The sequence below is a fragment of the Ambystoma mexicanum genome, chromosome 6q (assembly GCF_040938575.1).
Source record: "Ambystoma mexicanum isolate Mex_15411 chromosome 6q, UKY_AmexF1_1, whole genome shotgun sequence".
NCBI lineage: Eukaryota > Metazoa > Chordata > Amphibia > Caudata > Ambystomatidae > Ambystoma > Ambystoma mexicanum.
This window is the reverse complement of record NC_090937.1, coordinates 1,248,330,315-1,248,346,096: the sequence shown is the minus strand read 5'-3', so window position 1 is coordinate 1,248,346,096 and position 15,782 is coordinate 1,248,330,315. Positions and strand designations below refer to the sequence as shown.

General features: G+C 45.1%; 1 protein-coding gene across 1 annotated transcript in view; it reads left to right on the top strand.

The window, feature by feature from the left end:
• Positions 1–15,782, top strand: part of TBC1D19 (TBC1 domain family member 19) — a 2,127,563-nt gene that overhangs the window by 1,804,439 nt on the left and 307,342 nt on the right. Inside the window, exon 18 of the mRNA XM_069631846.1 lies at positions 9,870–9,961. Within this exon, the coding sequence (XP_069487947.1) occupies positions 9,870–9,961 (92 nt within the window). The remainder of the gene's footprint in view (positions 1–9,869; positions 9,962–15,782) is intronic.

Sequence of the window (15,782 nt, the reverse complement as noted above, 5' to 3'; positions counted from 1 at the left end):
TGGAGGCCACATTAAAGAAAGCTGTAGAGACATTTACAAATTACGACCTGCTCAAAAGGCTTACCTGGCTGGTCGCCTCTCGGCTGGCACCACTCCGGACATTCCACTCATGCTGAAAACACTGCGACTTACAAGGAAGGAAAACACAGGTTAGCAAAGGCAAGACTTTGCAGCGCTGCGCATAGCGATTACTTACCGCATCATAGCGCTCTTAATGCACCATCATTTACCAGCGGGGCTCAACCAAGCCAATTCGCCGCGCTGAAGCTCTGCATACCTAAGGGAGAAAAAAGAGACATTTTAACCAAAGAAAGGCATGCAGAATAGCAACAAAACTTAAGAAGAGCAATAAGACCTACCTGAACAATATCAAACGGGCCGGCGTCAGTGAAGTAACTGGACGCACTCGCCCATGAAAGACAACGCGCCCCTGCAAAGAAGGCAGGACGGAGCGCACGCCTAATTCTGCCACAAGGTGAGGAGAGGGCGCCAGAGGGACTGAAAGCATACGGGGAAGGAGGGAGGATACTTACCCCAGTCGGTCAGTCTTGAACACAGTCCTCCTGTATTTTCAGGCAGAAACTTCCACGCAGACCACATCAGGGCAAAGCCGAGAAACATACCAGAGAGTAACCCATCTGGGTGGCGTCCCTATGGATACCAGGTGAGCGTAACACTTGGGCATAGATGTCCCTGATACTTGTAATAGAACTGTGTCCTTGTGCCGAAGAAGCCCAAATGTGTGCTATGCTTGAGTGAACCGTCTAGTCCCATGCTGAATACGTGGGCAAGGGAGGCCAATGGCCTGAATATCCTGACTTATCATTTTGTGAACACTTCTTTCTTTTTCATGAACATTTCCCCACACTATTTGTACATCAGCAGTAAGGATTGGCAATAGTTTTTTTTAGTATAGACCCTTTTATTTTGATGAGACTCCACTAGGACTGCATTGTTATTATTTGATGGTCGTAGCTTGCTCCTATCTTAGATTTAGGTTTAGATAGGCGTTTATCGCACCCTTGATAAGGTTCAATAAACACCCTTGAACTGTGGTCACTTGTGTCTGTCTTACTTTGATACCATGCCTTCCTTACATATGGTGTTAGAGGTGGGATGTGACTCAATTGAAACAATATGGGAAACCCTACAATTCCAGAAGCTTAGTCTCATATCCACCAACCGCTCTCTTGCCATGAAAGATACAATAGGGTTTCATATCTGTAGAAGTAGAGAGGCTACTATCCCTCCTGAGAAAAGAGGAATGATTACCACAGACTTAGTTTTGGTACCACTCCAGGGTGTTCTGTAAGATTGGCCCCAAAATCTGGCCTGGTCTGGAAGTTCGGTATAGACGTTCTAGCAGACGTCATCGATCCCCACTTCCGGGGAGACATAAACGTTCTCTTACAGAACCATGGTGAGATCCCATTTGAAGTACATCCTAGAGACACAATTGCCCAAGGGATTCTTGAAAAAGCTCTGTATCCCATTTTAGAGAAAGTGAACCAGAAGAAATGGAGAGAGGTACCTTAGGCTTTGGGGAAGCTGATGAACCATCGAGCACGATAGAGAAAAGGGGCGAAGAGCCTACCATCTATCCCAACCTAGCCTTCACCCAGCGAAATGACCCAGCCCTCGCTGAGGCCTTTTTACAAGCAATTCCCGAAGGATGTAGAGAAGGGGAGCCTTTTCTTCTTCTTAAAGCAAGGATTGCTATATAGAAAAGAAACATCCACAGAAGGAATGAGTAAGACCCAGTTGGTAATCCCCAAAACCCACCAAAAGATTGTGCTCGAGATTGTACATTCCCATCTGACCGGGGGACACTTAGGACCATCCAACACCCAGGAACCCATCAGCAGGACGTTTTACTGGGCAGGTATCCATGCTGATATAAAAACCTTTATTCAGACATGTGCATTATATCAGAAAACCAGTACTCACATGCCATTGCTGGCCCCTTTGAATCCTTTGCAATTCATAGAAGTCCCTTTCTCAAGAATTGGAATGGACATCATTGGAACTTTAGAAACGTCTACACTGGGCAACAAATATGTCCTTGTAATTGTCGACTACGCAGCCAGATACCCCAAGGTATTCCCTATGAGTAACAACACCACTCCGCAAATTCTAAAGCACATCCTACTGTATTTTTCCAGGGTTGGCTTTCGTAAGGAAATCCTAACAGATCAAGCCTCAAATTTAATGAGCAAGCTCATAGGGGAAGTCAAGGAACTACTCCATATTGCCACCTTGCTAACTTCAGTGTACCATCTCCAAACAGATGGTTTGGTAGAGAGATTCAATAAAATGCTTTAAATGATCCTAAGAAAGTTGGTAGATAAGGATGGGAAGGACTGGGACTGTATGATCCCTGTGCACTGTTTGCAGTGAGAAATACCCCTCATGCATCTACTGGATTCTCTTCTTTTGAGCTCCTCTATGGTGGAGAACCTACAGATGTCCTGTATATATGCTCTGGGAGTCCTGGGAAGAGCAAGTAGAGGCACTCATTGCCCTTTCGCAGAGGGCTACCAGACTGTGAGAACATATGAGACTTGTTCGCAATCTAGTTTATACCCATATGGAAAATGCCCAAATCCAGCAAAAATGTTACTATGACAAAAAAGTGAGTTTAAGATCATTTTCCGTAGGACAAAAAGTATTGGTCCTCTTGCCTACCTTGGAAAACAAGCTTGTCTCCAAGTGGAATGCGCCATATGAAATACTGGAATGAACGGGAACCTGCACTTGTAAGGTAGCACAACCAGACAGGAAACAGAAGGCCCATCTATATCATGTAAATCTCTTAAAAGAGTTGAAGGATAACCTGCCTGCCACCAATGTCACAATACTATCCTGTTTGGTGCCAGAAGAGGTAGACAACTTCAAATTAATTCCTCAAGAACTATCTAGTCAAGAACAAGAAGATTTACTGGTAGGTCCCAGTGCATGCACCTGCTAAGGAAAAGACAGCTTTCTCAACACACCTAGGACTTTTTCAGTTCAAAGTCCTCTCTTTTGGCTTAAACAGGGCTCCAGCCACTTTCGAACAGCTTATGGACCAAATATTACAGCCCTACTTTGATTTCTGTGGAGCTTATATTGACGATTTCGTCATTTATAGTAAAACTTGTGAAGAGTATCTTTTCCATCTTTTTACCATTATGAGGGCTCTCAGAGAAGCTGGTCTAACTGCCAATCCATTGAAATGTAGACGGGCCCAATCAGCCATGAAATACCTAAGCTTCTTTGTAGGGAATGGTAGTGTGCAACCTCAGTGCGGGAAACTGACAGCCGTACTAGATACCACTACACCTAAAACTAAAAGAGATCTCAGAGCATTTCTAGGGTTAACCGGTTATTACCGTAGGTTTATCCCAAACTTCTCAGACAGGACAGCTAGGCTGACAGATAAACTAAAGAACACCGAGCCCTAGAAAATTAATTGGACCGACCAGGATGATATATGTGACAACAACCTAAAAGAAACCCTGTGCCAGAACTCGATCCTAAAGGTAGTAGATTTCTCAAAATAATGTGTACTGCAGAAAGACGCCTCCCTTACAGGTCTAGGAACAGTCTCATCACAAATTAGCAACAGATTGGAACATCCCATCTTGTTCACAAGTCGCAAACATTTCCCACTTGCAAATATTACTCTGCTGGAATTAGATGCCCTTGCCATCAAGTGTGCCATTATCCATCTTAGATACTACCTCCTAGGAAGAAAGTTCACACTCATCACTGACCATTCTCCACTCGTTTGGATTAGCCAATGAAAAGACTGTAACGCTCGATTCATGCAATGGTCCTTAGACCTGCAACCGTACTGTTTCACTGTGGAGCACCGAAAAGGTAAAGACCAAGGGAACTTAGATTTTCTCTCTTAGTTACCCTGTGAAACAGATGCGGCTACATCGCATAGGGGAAGGTTATGTGAGAAACCTGAAGGTGTTTCAACTGCTAGTCCCCAGAGATCTGACATCCAGGTGGCCAGGACATGGCCATCTCTTTTGGATCCAGTTCCTGGGGGTGGAACAGTGTGGGAGGATCACCTGGATGAGCGGTCCTCTGGGAGTGAAAGTGGGACACCGGAAAGTGAGACACAGTATCCCCTTCCTTGTAACACCTTTTCCCCATCCTACCAGGTAGGATACCTAGGACCTCACCCCCCTTTCCCGACACAAACACGTTCTCATGGACAGTTCACTGTGAGCGACAACGGACTAACACCAGAGCTGTATACCTGACATGTCCCAACACAATGGTCAGGCAATTACTGATATTTCCACACACCTGACTTCCATCAGACTTTCCCACACAGATAAAAGGCGGAGCACGAAAGCACAAACTGAGCGAGGCAAAACACCTGTGGAAGTAGCAGTTGCGAAATGGCAGTTTAATACAAGGAGAACGACGGCAAGACCAGAATGGATTGCAAGGAGGGAATTGCCCTTGGCCTTTTCAGAGGAAGAAAACTGTTACTTTCACAAGCCCTTGAGGATAAGAAACATAAGACCGGAATTAAAGCTGAAGAAAGGTGCATTTTGTGTCAGAGGTACCCAGGGCCTTCCCGCATTGATGACCGAGGCGCGGAGGAGTGATTGCCGCCGTGGTACTGTCCATGGCTCTGACAACAAAGCCGCTCTAGTAAAGTCAGCACAGCTGGTGAGTCAGAGAGACTGATAGCAGACCGGTCTGTGTTAGAACCAAGGTTGCAAGCGGCAACATTGTTTGAAGAAATCTGCAAAGAACAGAGTTTAAAGCGTTTGTGATGATCGACGCAAATATAATTGAATATCCAAGGAATGAGTGAACTTTTGAAACCAAAGTAGATGCCATATACAGAGTGGTCCGGAAACCAGATGTTATGGTTGTCTGGTTTCTGGTGTGGGACAGAATGACTGAGATATTCCTGCCCGAAAGTGGTATGAGTGCAGTGTGGTGTGCTGAAAGGCTGGGTGTTTGTCCCAATCCACATTCCTTGTTGTGAGTGTCTGGATGAATAAGAATGGCCTGAATTCACTGTGAGCCTGATTGGCTGCCTACTGAATGACCCGCTGAATGATTGGCTGCTGAGTTTGGCCCAGCAGTGTGAATGAGAGACAGAACAGTATATCTAGGGACCTCCCACTGACTAGAATCGTTCAGAAGCTGAAGTCAAAACTTCATGCTTAACCTTGAAGCCCAGCTGGAAGAAGAAGGTTTTGCTGCTGCTTTCCTTCGACCCAATCCGAAAGCTGTTGTGTTTCCAAGAACTGATCCAAGAGACGACCTGGCTAGGAGACCTCTTTCCTAGCTATGAGGGAATATCGTGCACCAGCTAAGCTTCTTCAAAGCGCCCTGGAACTCAGTCCTCGAAAGGCTGCCAACCGGAGACGGGGTTCGCCGAGAAACATTGAAGTATGCGCCACGACATCAAGGCCATCGACAATCATCACCGTCGACCGAATTTCGGAGGATCGATGTAACCTCGTCGACCGGAGCCGCAACGCTTCATTGCCTAAGACACTTTGAAATCAAAGACTTCGTTGCTGTCACCGTCGACCGCTTTGTCCCGCTGATGAAAGTCGAAGTCTCTGACGAATCGAGGAGAATGTTCCGGTGGGCTCCTGCCACCCGAAGTCAACAAAGACCCAGACCAACGAAGATCCGAAAGCCAGCCGTGGTCGATTCCCGATTGTTGACGCCGATGACCCGATGCCCTTGCTGGGCCTACGTACTTCACCGATCTGCTTTGCAGCAACGACCTCTTGTCATCGAGGTGCACCACACGCCTCATCATCACAGGACGTCCATGACTGATCATCGACGAGCACTGCAAAGGTCAAAGCAGCTCTCTCAACGACATTGTTCACCTTCCTTTGTAGGAATCTCGACTACCCGTGGCTCCTGCTTTAAAGGGAGTCCACTCAAGAAGGGCCTGTCGACGAACCATCGAAATAACTCTGCTAAACTCAGGTACATTGCGGTAGTAGAACTTTTTAGCAGCAAACAATACTATCTTAAACATATGTGGACTGGGCTTGTTGATACATTTTATTTATAGGTTGCCCTGTCATGCCCAGACAAATCTACCTCGGGGGGGGGGAGTGTGGATCACTATGCCCCCCCTGCTCTTGTATCACAGGGCGATTTGTGCACTGTGTTACTGCTAAGTTACTATACTATGGACGCACTAACATAAGCTATTACCATAGCCGTAAGAATAGACACATAACGAAATAAAATGCACAGTGGATACAAAATGAAAACACACAAGTCAGATTCAATTATAACAATAGAATACATTTATTCATGCACAGCAATGCATGATGCAAACACTACTATAATGCAAATCTCGAATTTGCACCTTTTATGCTCTTGGTGCAAATCTACAATTCAATAACTATAAGCCTTACAGGCTTCTAATGTAAGCAATCTAATAGCAACTCCAATACACACCATTCATCTCCAATCCTTACCATACTTCACACTCTCTCTCTCTCTAAGACAATACTTGTCTGATTACCCCATCTATCCTGTCAGCCAAAGCTCTGTGTGAGTGTCTGTCCTAATTCCCCATGCACGTGTTTTATTCTCAATACTCCCCTTTGCTCTCTCTCTTTCCTCTCCAGCTAACTCTGCAACCAGCCAGTCAGTAAGGGACAGGCCCCTCAGTGGTCTCTCTCTGCAGTCTCCCTGCCAGATCAATCTCATCAGCTCTCATCAGAATGCTTCCTCAATGCTTCCTCTCTCTGAGAGCAGCTCCATCCAAAACTCCCTCGATCTCAGAGAGCATCTCCATCTCGAACTCCATCTAGAACTAGAACTACAACTAGAACTCCATCTCCAACTACATCCCAGAGAGCAGACCAGCAGAGAGCAGCATACCAAATCTCAGAACTTCACTTCTCATTATACTGTCCAATGACGTACATACATATCCATGGTTACATGTCTCTCTAAGCTAAAATGCCTCTCTGTCTATCTGTCAGCATTTCTAAATCTGAGAAGTGCCTAAAAGTCTGTGATGCATGTCTTGTACTTTTCAATTACTGCGTGTTCTTGTAATCATGACATTTGTACATCATATCTATACCATGGCCTTCTTCTGGCTGTGTTACCATCCTACCATCTCCTCATATTTCTCTTTTCACTCCATTGAAAGCCCTCTCTTCTTGCATGTCTCTGTGTGAGGCAGAGCACTCCCTGCATGGCCCCCACTATCTCTGTCTGCGAACACCAGCCCAGGCTGATAATACCATGCCCTTCTCCCTATCTCTACTAAGGCAAGAGTCACGTCTAATCTGTGTCTGCTAAGAAACTGTTTACGCATTCCTCATTCACACTGTAACTCATAACATCTTTTGCAGTCCGTGGCGCTTCTCTTCTGTCTCAATGGAATGGCTTTAAAATGCCATAGGCCTCGTGCTTTCTCTATTCTCGAATGTAGTGCCTAACGCATTCACTCGTTCCAAGCACTATCTATAATGCAGACTCAATGCATACTGATGAGTGTCTCTCTACAATGCATACATAATACGTAACATATCTCTACATGTGTCTGCATGTCTCTAAAAATATAACATGTGTCTCTACATGGCACTTCAAATATAACCGGCCTCTTTCTATAGCAAATGCAAATGGCTACATATATGTGGATAATGGATAACTAATCACTACTAATCAGAATGATTGATGGATAACTAATTCCTAAATGGGTAATGATTCTTTAACAATGGGTAATGATTCTCTAATGATAACAAACCAGGCTTCTCCATACTATCTGGTTTCACAGCCCAGGTGGGGGTATAGAACAGTTTCATGGTAGTGGGATAAACTATTCTGGCATTGTTTAACCTAACATGTCTTCCTTCCTATGTCTGATGTTGATTCACATTACTGTTTGACTTGTATGCGATTTGAACTGTCAGCAGTTGGTGCATTTTAAAGGAGTCAAGAGTGAACTGTTTTACCACATAGACATTGTACACATTTACCATATTAGAATTGCCAGAGTACAAAGTTTGTTATTGATTGTGTATATATATTGAACCTTATTTATATAAAGAACTGTGTTATCACCTAACATAGTGGGTGGACATTCCTTTGTGGGGACTTGGGGACTACACTGTATTTAAGAACCAGCTCACATCACCTCCTGAGAGCTTAAGCCTTGATTGCTTGACCTTTGTTACCATATAGAGAATCGTGGCTGGGGTGCTGAGCTTCTACTCTGCCATATAGATGGCAGGAGTACAGAAACCCCCCTCCAGACTTTAAAGGCATAGAAGACCCTCCAGTCTTTACAGGCATAGAAGGCCCTGATGCTTGTAATAGAACTGTGTCCTCTTGCGGAAGAACCCCGAGTGTGCTATGTTCGAGTGAACCGCCTTTTCTCAAGCTGAAGACATGGGCAAGCGAGGCCAACAGCCTGGACATCCTGACATCATTTTGTGAACACTTCTTCCTTTTTCATGAACATTTCCCCACACTATTTGTAAATTAGTGGTAAGGATTGTTAATAGGTTTTTTAGTATAGGCCCTTTTATTTTGACGATTCTCCACTAGGACTGCATTATTATTATTTGATGGTCGTAGCTTGCTCCTATCTGAGATTTAGGTTTAGATGGGTGTTTATCACACCCTTGATAAGGTTCAATAAACACCCTTCAACTGTGGTCACTTGTGTCTGTCTTACTTTGATACCATGCCTTCCTTACACAGCCCAAATGCGGTAGGATCACTGTCCTTGTCAAACACTTCTGACATTTTGTACACACATTTGCTCATAAGAAGCCTGGCAAATTCTAGATGTACTTTGGTGCCGGTGGCAGCGAGGGGAGCCATTGCTGGGAGCTCGACACCCAAAGGCACAGCCGCACTGTGCCAGTCTGGGTCAGTGACCCTTCAACCCATGGCCAAGCCTGTAGGCGTGCATTTGTGGTCTTGCGAGGGGTGTCTTTCAGCTGCTTCAAGTACAGTGGGCCCCGTTGATGCCGCCGCCGCCTCTGAAGCCATCCTTGCCAGGGCCTTTTGAAAGATATTGAGCATCTCTAGGCAACTGGCACTGGAGATAGAATATCATAGATGAGAAATCTGCGGGAGGAAGGAATCCATTGGAAATTCTCTCCCATTCTGAAATGCTGTCCCACTATGTAATGCAGTCCAGCCCTGAAATGCTGTTGCCCTTTGAGATTTGCTTCATTCTCAAACCATGACACATTCTAATATTCTCTCCCTTTCTGAGATACTGTCCCATTTAGAATCTCTATAATCACACCAAATTCTGAAATGCTGTCCTATTATTAAATGTCAGCCCATCATAAAATATTGTCCCACCTTTTAATGTTTTGCCCCATTAATAAATGTGTCGCTCTGTGCTGAAATGTATTCCCCCCATTCTGAAATGTTGTCCCGAACATGTGTTTTTCTAGCTGTAACTTCTCCTGATCGTACTTTTTTAAATTTCCTGTGCATAAAATGACAGTGGTCAAAAGTGTCTAAATAACAAAACTGAACTCAAACGTTTTGGTCCTTGGGCCAGTACATTTTTTTCAAAAATTAAACATGCCTAAACCCATAATTTGGGGTCTATCCATAATCTGTATCACACTCACTCCATCAGCGCCGATAACTTAGAGTAGGGATAGTGGGGCCCACTGAGTAATGGGCAAGTCCATGATCCTTGTTCTTGCGACAGCATGCAAGATGCAGCAATGAATTGAAGAAAGGTAATTTATTACCATAGTAGTACAGGTGAAGAAACATTTTTATTTTGTAAATACACTGTAAGTTTCTCAGTTTTCCCATTAGTAAAATAGCAAAGTTCAAAATTATCATATATTTGCTATTTATACGACTGCATATTTCTTTCTTAGGGAATTGTATCATTGTGTTTGCTGTTTGAGTCCCTGCTACAAACTCACCTCCCTCAACTTTTTTATCATCTTCGGGAAATCGGAGCTCAACCGTATGTATTTTTTCCTGAGTTTTAACTATTTTGAATTACTTTATATTTAATTGTGAATTTGTGATGAAAGTAACCATATGTTACAGTCTCCTATTGTGACCTTTAGGGCTAGAAGTTCCTGTCTGCTCATAAGTGTTATATGTTCTTTTGTTGACAGTTTTTCCGATTGGAATTTTTGCCGAAAGAATTCCATCGAAAAAACGTTAGTCGGCAAAACTATGCGCTACCGCTCATAAGTGCTTACCTGCTACACTGTTTTTCCTCTTAGGTAAATACATGGACCAATCATAGCCAGGCTGTCTTTATTATTTTAGAAGTGTGGCTCTTTAATATAGAAACAGTATTCCATATTCACTGATTCAGTGCTTAATTTGTACCAGTGCTAGCCTGGCTGTGCCCGTAGACTTATTCCCAAGCATCAGCACTCATTGTCCATTGTCATGTGGTAGATTTTGGATGTTGGTTGGCAGTATGTTGCGACATCACTGCGAGTCTCAATGGACAAGCAATATTACATAGATCTTGCTGTTGCGCCATGCTAGTTTACCTAATTGCAAATCCCAGGTTGTGCTTAAATTATTAAAAACCGCAAGTATACTAGTGCATGCCTGGACTGTTACAAGCCCTGCTCACTGATGCTGATCCTTGCCATATTCGAAGGCTGCATCTGCGATTCCCACTAGCTGGAATATGAGGCATCAGCATACAAAGGGGCATATGTTGTAATTAGTTGTGCGTTACATTTGAAAGAAACATTTGTTATTGGGACCAGGGTTGACAATTTGATGCTGCAAGCTACTAGACAGCCATAAAAAGCTACTCATCACCTCAGTTCTCCACTAACACACAACACACAATTTCTTACTCGCTAAGGGTCAATTATATTCGCCAATGGCTAGTGGCGAGTTCACATTTTTGAGCTCTGATAGGTGACTATGGCAGGGCATAAATTAGTTTTCAAAAATTGTTTAGCAGAGATTGCTAATTAAAATGTTCTTGATTAGCAAACAAACCTATTTGATGAGCAATTTTTCACTAATATTTTTAATTTCACAATATGTTATCAGTGCCCAGGACACAAAATTAGCAACAACATAGCATGTTTGTGCACCGCAGAAGTAAGGCATTAGTGAAATGAGTGTCTGTAAAATGTAAAGATTAGCTGCATGAATGGCCACAAATAAGTGGATATGATCAAAAAGTCTCTGAAAACAATTTTCAGTGCATGCATGGCACTGTGCAGCTGGGTGCAGTCGGTGTTGCACATGGCAGTGTCCCATACACATATTGTATCCTTGACCAATCATCTGCTGTGTATGAAGTTTTGAAGTTTCATGAATCAAAAACAAAAATGTTAAAGGAAAGTCATAGCCTGAGACTAAGTATGTTGTATGGTGTTGCGGCAGGCAGGGTAATTGTCAACTTCAGGTGGACAAGATGCCCTTTGCCTGTCATTGATATCAACTGCAACAAGAGTATGGGAGCCCCTCTACTGCGAACGAACATGATTCAAATAACCTGTTCTATGGACTCTTTTCCACTCAGTAGGGTCTACAACCACTTTTTAGCTCACTGACCCTTCATTTCAGGGAAATATCCTCTTGCAAATACCCCTGGCCCCACTCGCAAAGGCAGTCTAGCATCAAAATGCTATACATTTCTCCTCCGAAAATGAGTCCCCTGAGTATCCCCAGATACGCAGTTTGGCCTTTTTGGGCCTCCTCAGGGAGGTGAAGCTTAGCCTCAAACATGGTTGTAGACCTTCCTGAGTGGGCAACTTTTGATAGAACAGGTTATATGGACATGCTTGTTCATGGTAGACAGGGTCCTAGACCTTTTTGTACATCCTTAGGAACTTGCGGTTTTACCCTAAATTGCGCACAGTAATCCTGATGTGGACCCCTTGCTCACTGTGTTAAGAGAGGCACAGCTCCACCTCTTTGATGAGATCGACTAGGCCGGAAGAAACACGTCTGGTGTTGTGCTGTTAGTACTATTGTTCAGAGGAGAATTCCCTAGCATTTTGGTGCTGGATTGCTCAAGTGGGTGGAACCAGACTGATATTCCTCCACTGTGAAAGGTACGGTGAGCTTAAACATGGTTGTAGACCTTCCCGAATGGGCACCTTCCCAGGCAACTGGTTATTTGGCTGTGTTTTGTCTCGGTAGAGGGGCTCCCAGACCTTTTTGTGTATGCCTTGGAACTTCTTCTTTCACCCTAAATTGCCCATGGTAATCCAGAAGTGGACCCATTGCTCACTGTGCTTATAGAGGCACAGCTTCACCTCACTGATGAAGCCCAACAAACCCGAATTACGTGTCTGGCATTGCTGTTTGTACTCAGTAGAGAATTGTCTAGCGTTTCAGTGCTGGACTGCCCAAGTGGGCGTGACCAGATTAATATGTAAATGGATATTTCAATGGATTGCTTTTCTTCCACAGATTCCTCATCTTGAAAGATATCCATCATCCAGCTCTGCTGTTTGGAAACGTTTCAACATAGGGCGTAGTAGACCTCGACTTGGCCGTCGATCCGTCTTGCTCGGTGCTCGATCATTGGCTCCAGATGTGATGTCAAGCGCCGTATATATATCACGTCACTACACCCCATGGTTCAGTTCCTTTTTACCGTGCGCATGCACTCTGCATCGGAACACGACCCGAGTTTACTCTATGTTGTTTCTTCACAAATGTGTTTGTTTTAATTTAAACCTCTACTCAATGTCCACTCACTGGGTCACAGGTTTTACACGGTGCACTGATTGCGAGGCCAAAATGTTGGTAACCGACCCCCACGACGTCTGTCTGTGGTGTTTGGGTTCAGCACACGACATGGCCTGTGCGACGTGCTTGAAAATGCAACCGAATTCCATGCGTGAGAGAGCCGGCAAACTGCCTCTGGGCTGACCGCCCTCTAAATCTCTGGTGCAGTCTCTCGTCCAGTCTTCGGAGACTGAGACTTAGGAGGCCACTCCCAGAAGGGTGAAGAAAGACATCGGAAGAAAACAAAAAAATTGTCCCACTCTAGGAGCCATTCCTCTTCGTATTCCTCACTGTAGAAGAAGCGACGCCACCACCATAGGCGGGAATCAAGCTCGTCTTCGGAACAAGGTAAGCCCTCAAAGGGACCAACCACTCACAAACAAAGAGTGGGAACGTTTAAAACAAGAAATGCTTTCCATGTTTAAACAACAGGCGGCTGTCGGCACGGCCCGCCCGCCCCCAACCAGCATACCCTGGCAGCAAAACCAGCGCTCAGCAACCCCGACCCCACGCTAGCCACGAATCGACACCGTCACTGTCAACTAACCCTTCAGGCTTAACAAAAAAGACAGGAAAAACGCCTTCGGAAAGCCAGCTAAAGGCTGCCTTCCACAACGACTTTTGTCCGTCGGAGCAGTCGGCACCGAAAACTCTGCCTTCAGCTTCACAGGCTGCACTGCTGGCGTTCAAGCCCACTCACCCAGCGTTTAAAGCCATTGTATCAGGGGGACAAACCTTCAACGTTGACTAAAGACAACACTTCTTTTCAGCGGCCATCGATGTCAGGGTTTTTCTATTCTATGCGATCGATCTTCGGCGTCGACTAGCCAGATGACCACAATGACGTCGACCCAATTTACACGGGAGCCGGCGGTGCCGATTATTTTCGACGATCAAGCTGATCTAATGGCACTGGCCAAGGACTACAAGATTCCAGTTGTCTCGACATGTCTCCTGACCGTGATATGCAGCAAAACCAGCCCTATACTCGTGATACTGATGATGCTCATATTAGGTTCAGGAAATTGGTAGAGTGGGTTGTAGACACCCTTGAGCTCCAGTCGTCCACCACACCCCTTCAGGGGTATCAACTGACCGACATCCTTGATGAAGGTCCTGCAGTTGACCATAACATACCTTTCAATCGTGCCATAGCAGACCCCTTAGCCTTTTTATGGCAACATCCTTGCACGTCTCCCCCTGTGAATGCCAATTTCACTGGGAAGTACAGGCTGGCAAGAGGGGATCCTTCTTTCCTCTCCACACACCCTTCCTGGGTAGGGCTTGTAGTGCAGTCTGCCACAATATCCACCAGACCCGCAGCATCCTTGTCAAATCTCCCTATGGATTGGGATGGAAGAAGCTTTGGTCAAGAATGTTTTAACTTCTGGCAACATGGCACTCAAGGCCACAAACATAGCTTGCGGGTTCACAAAATATTCTTTCGGTTTGTGGAATGATGTGGAACATGCAGCAGAATACATCCCTGAGGGAGCCATGCAGGTGTTAGTACTCACAAGGTTATTATGAGTGTTCTTCTCCAAGACAACCCCAATAATTACGGGGTCTCCTCACTGAGGGCGACCTTTCCGATGAAGCCAGCCTCTGCCTGTTTGATCTATGAAGGTCGAGTTGTGATTCAAATGAAAGAGCAAAAATACCACCAGGTAAACGGCAAGCTATAAGAATAAGGATAGGTTTTAGTACCAATAGCCTAGCAGAAGGAGATATGCATTAGTTAGGACAATACTGACCAATGAATCACTGGGCGCTAAGCTGAAAACCCTTGAAGAGGTCGACGGGTGGCAAAGAATTTCTGTGGCCACTCTGTGAATCAAGGACAGACAAAGACGTGCAATATGTACCAAAGAAAGGAGACGCCAATCTAATCTACGTGAAGACAAGCTTACCTAATTTGTCAGAGTAGGATCTGTGTTTACAGTATGAGTCACAGCAGGAGTCCTGAAGTAGAGGGTTTTAGTAGGATACAGGAGGATAGGGTACTAGATGCAGAAGGGAAGCATGTTAGTATGGTTAAGGGACCTACCCCCGGGCAGAACGAGGGCACACTAACGACAGTTGCAGTCCACAATGATTCCAACTGCAAATCATCCAAAGTCCAGTGCACAGAGACGGTCCACAGAAAACAGCAATTCCCACTTCTCCAGAATTCCATAGCAGGAAAGACAAGGCAATGATTACCAGCAAGAACAAGTTTTAATGGGTGATCCAAGAGTCAATCCCTATGAAAGAAGCAAAGTTTGTTTATCCGGGTAATCACAAAAGATGGTATCAAAACGTAATCCAAGAGCAGGTTCAAGAGGCAGAAACAGGGAAGAAGAATCAAAAAGTCCATCAACTAGTATCTAAACGTTGGGGTACTTACTTCGATTAGAAGCATCAGCACTTGGAGCTCTCATTCTTTATGCCTCTGCGGGGACGGGAGGTATGTGCCGAAATACCACTGTACGTCAGGTACCCATTGCAATGCATGAAGCCATGCGGCGTGAGAGCATGTTAGCTGGCGTATGTTGCATATGCTTACAGCGTTGATCTAGTCGCCCTGGTAACCGCCAAGAGCGCAGACAAGGAAACAAAGGGCTATGCTGCTTGCGTAGGGGGCAGTCATTTCCCCCGCGAGTTGTGACAGCGGGATGGATTTATACAACTGGTGGAGGATGGGAAGGAGGTCGCCAAGCAGTCATTGCAGATGGGCCTGGATGTTGCAGACTGCATTGGCCGCTCAATGAGGTCGGCGGTAGTTATGAAGAGGCAATCCTATTTGAAAACTTCTGAGTTCTCCCCTAATGTTTAAAACTGCCTACTAGACATGGCTTTTGAGAGGGATATGCTCTTTGGACAAAAGGCGAATGACTCTCTAGAAACATTCAAAGAGTCTAAGCAATAGGCGCTATGTATCCTATGGCAAGCCAGGCAGAGGCATAGGCATAGGCGTTTCTTGCATCCTGGAAGGGGCAGAGGGGCTTCCAGAGGCCAACAGACAGCAGCGGGTGCGGCCACACCCTCTAAGCCGCTTTGATTTCCCCTCTCACGACTTA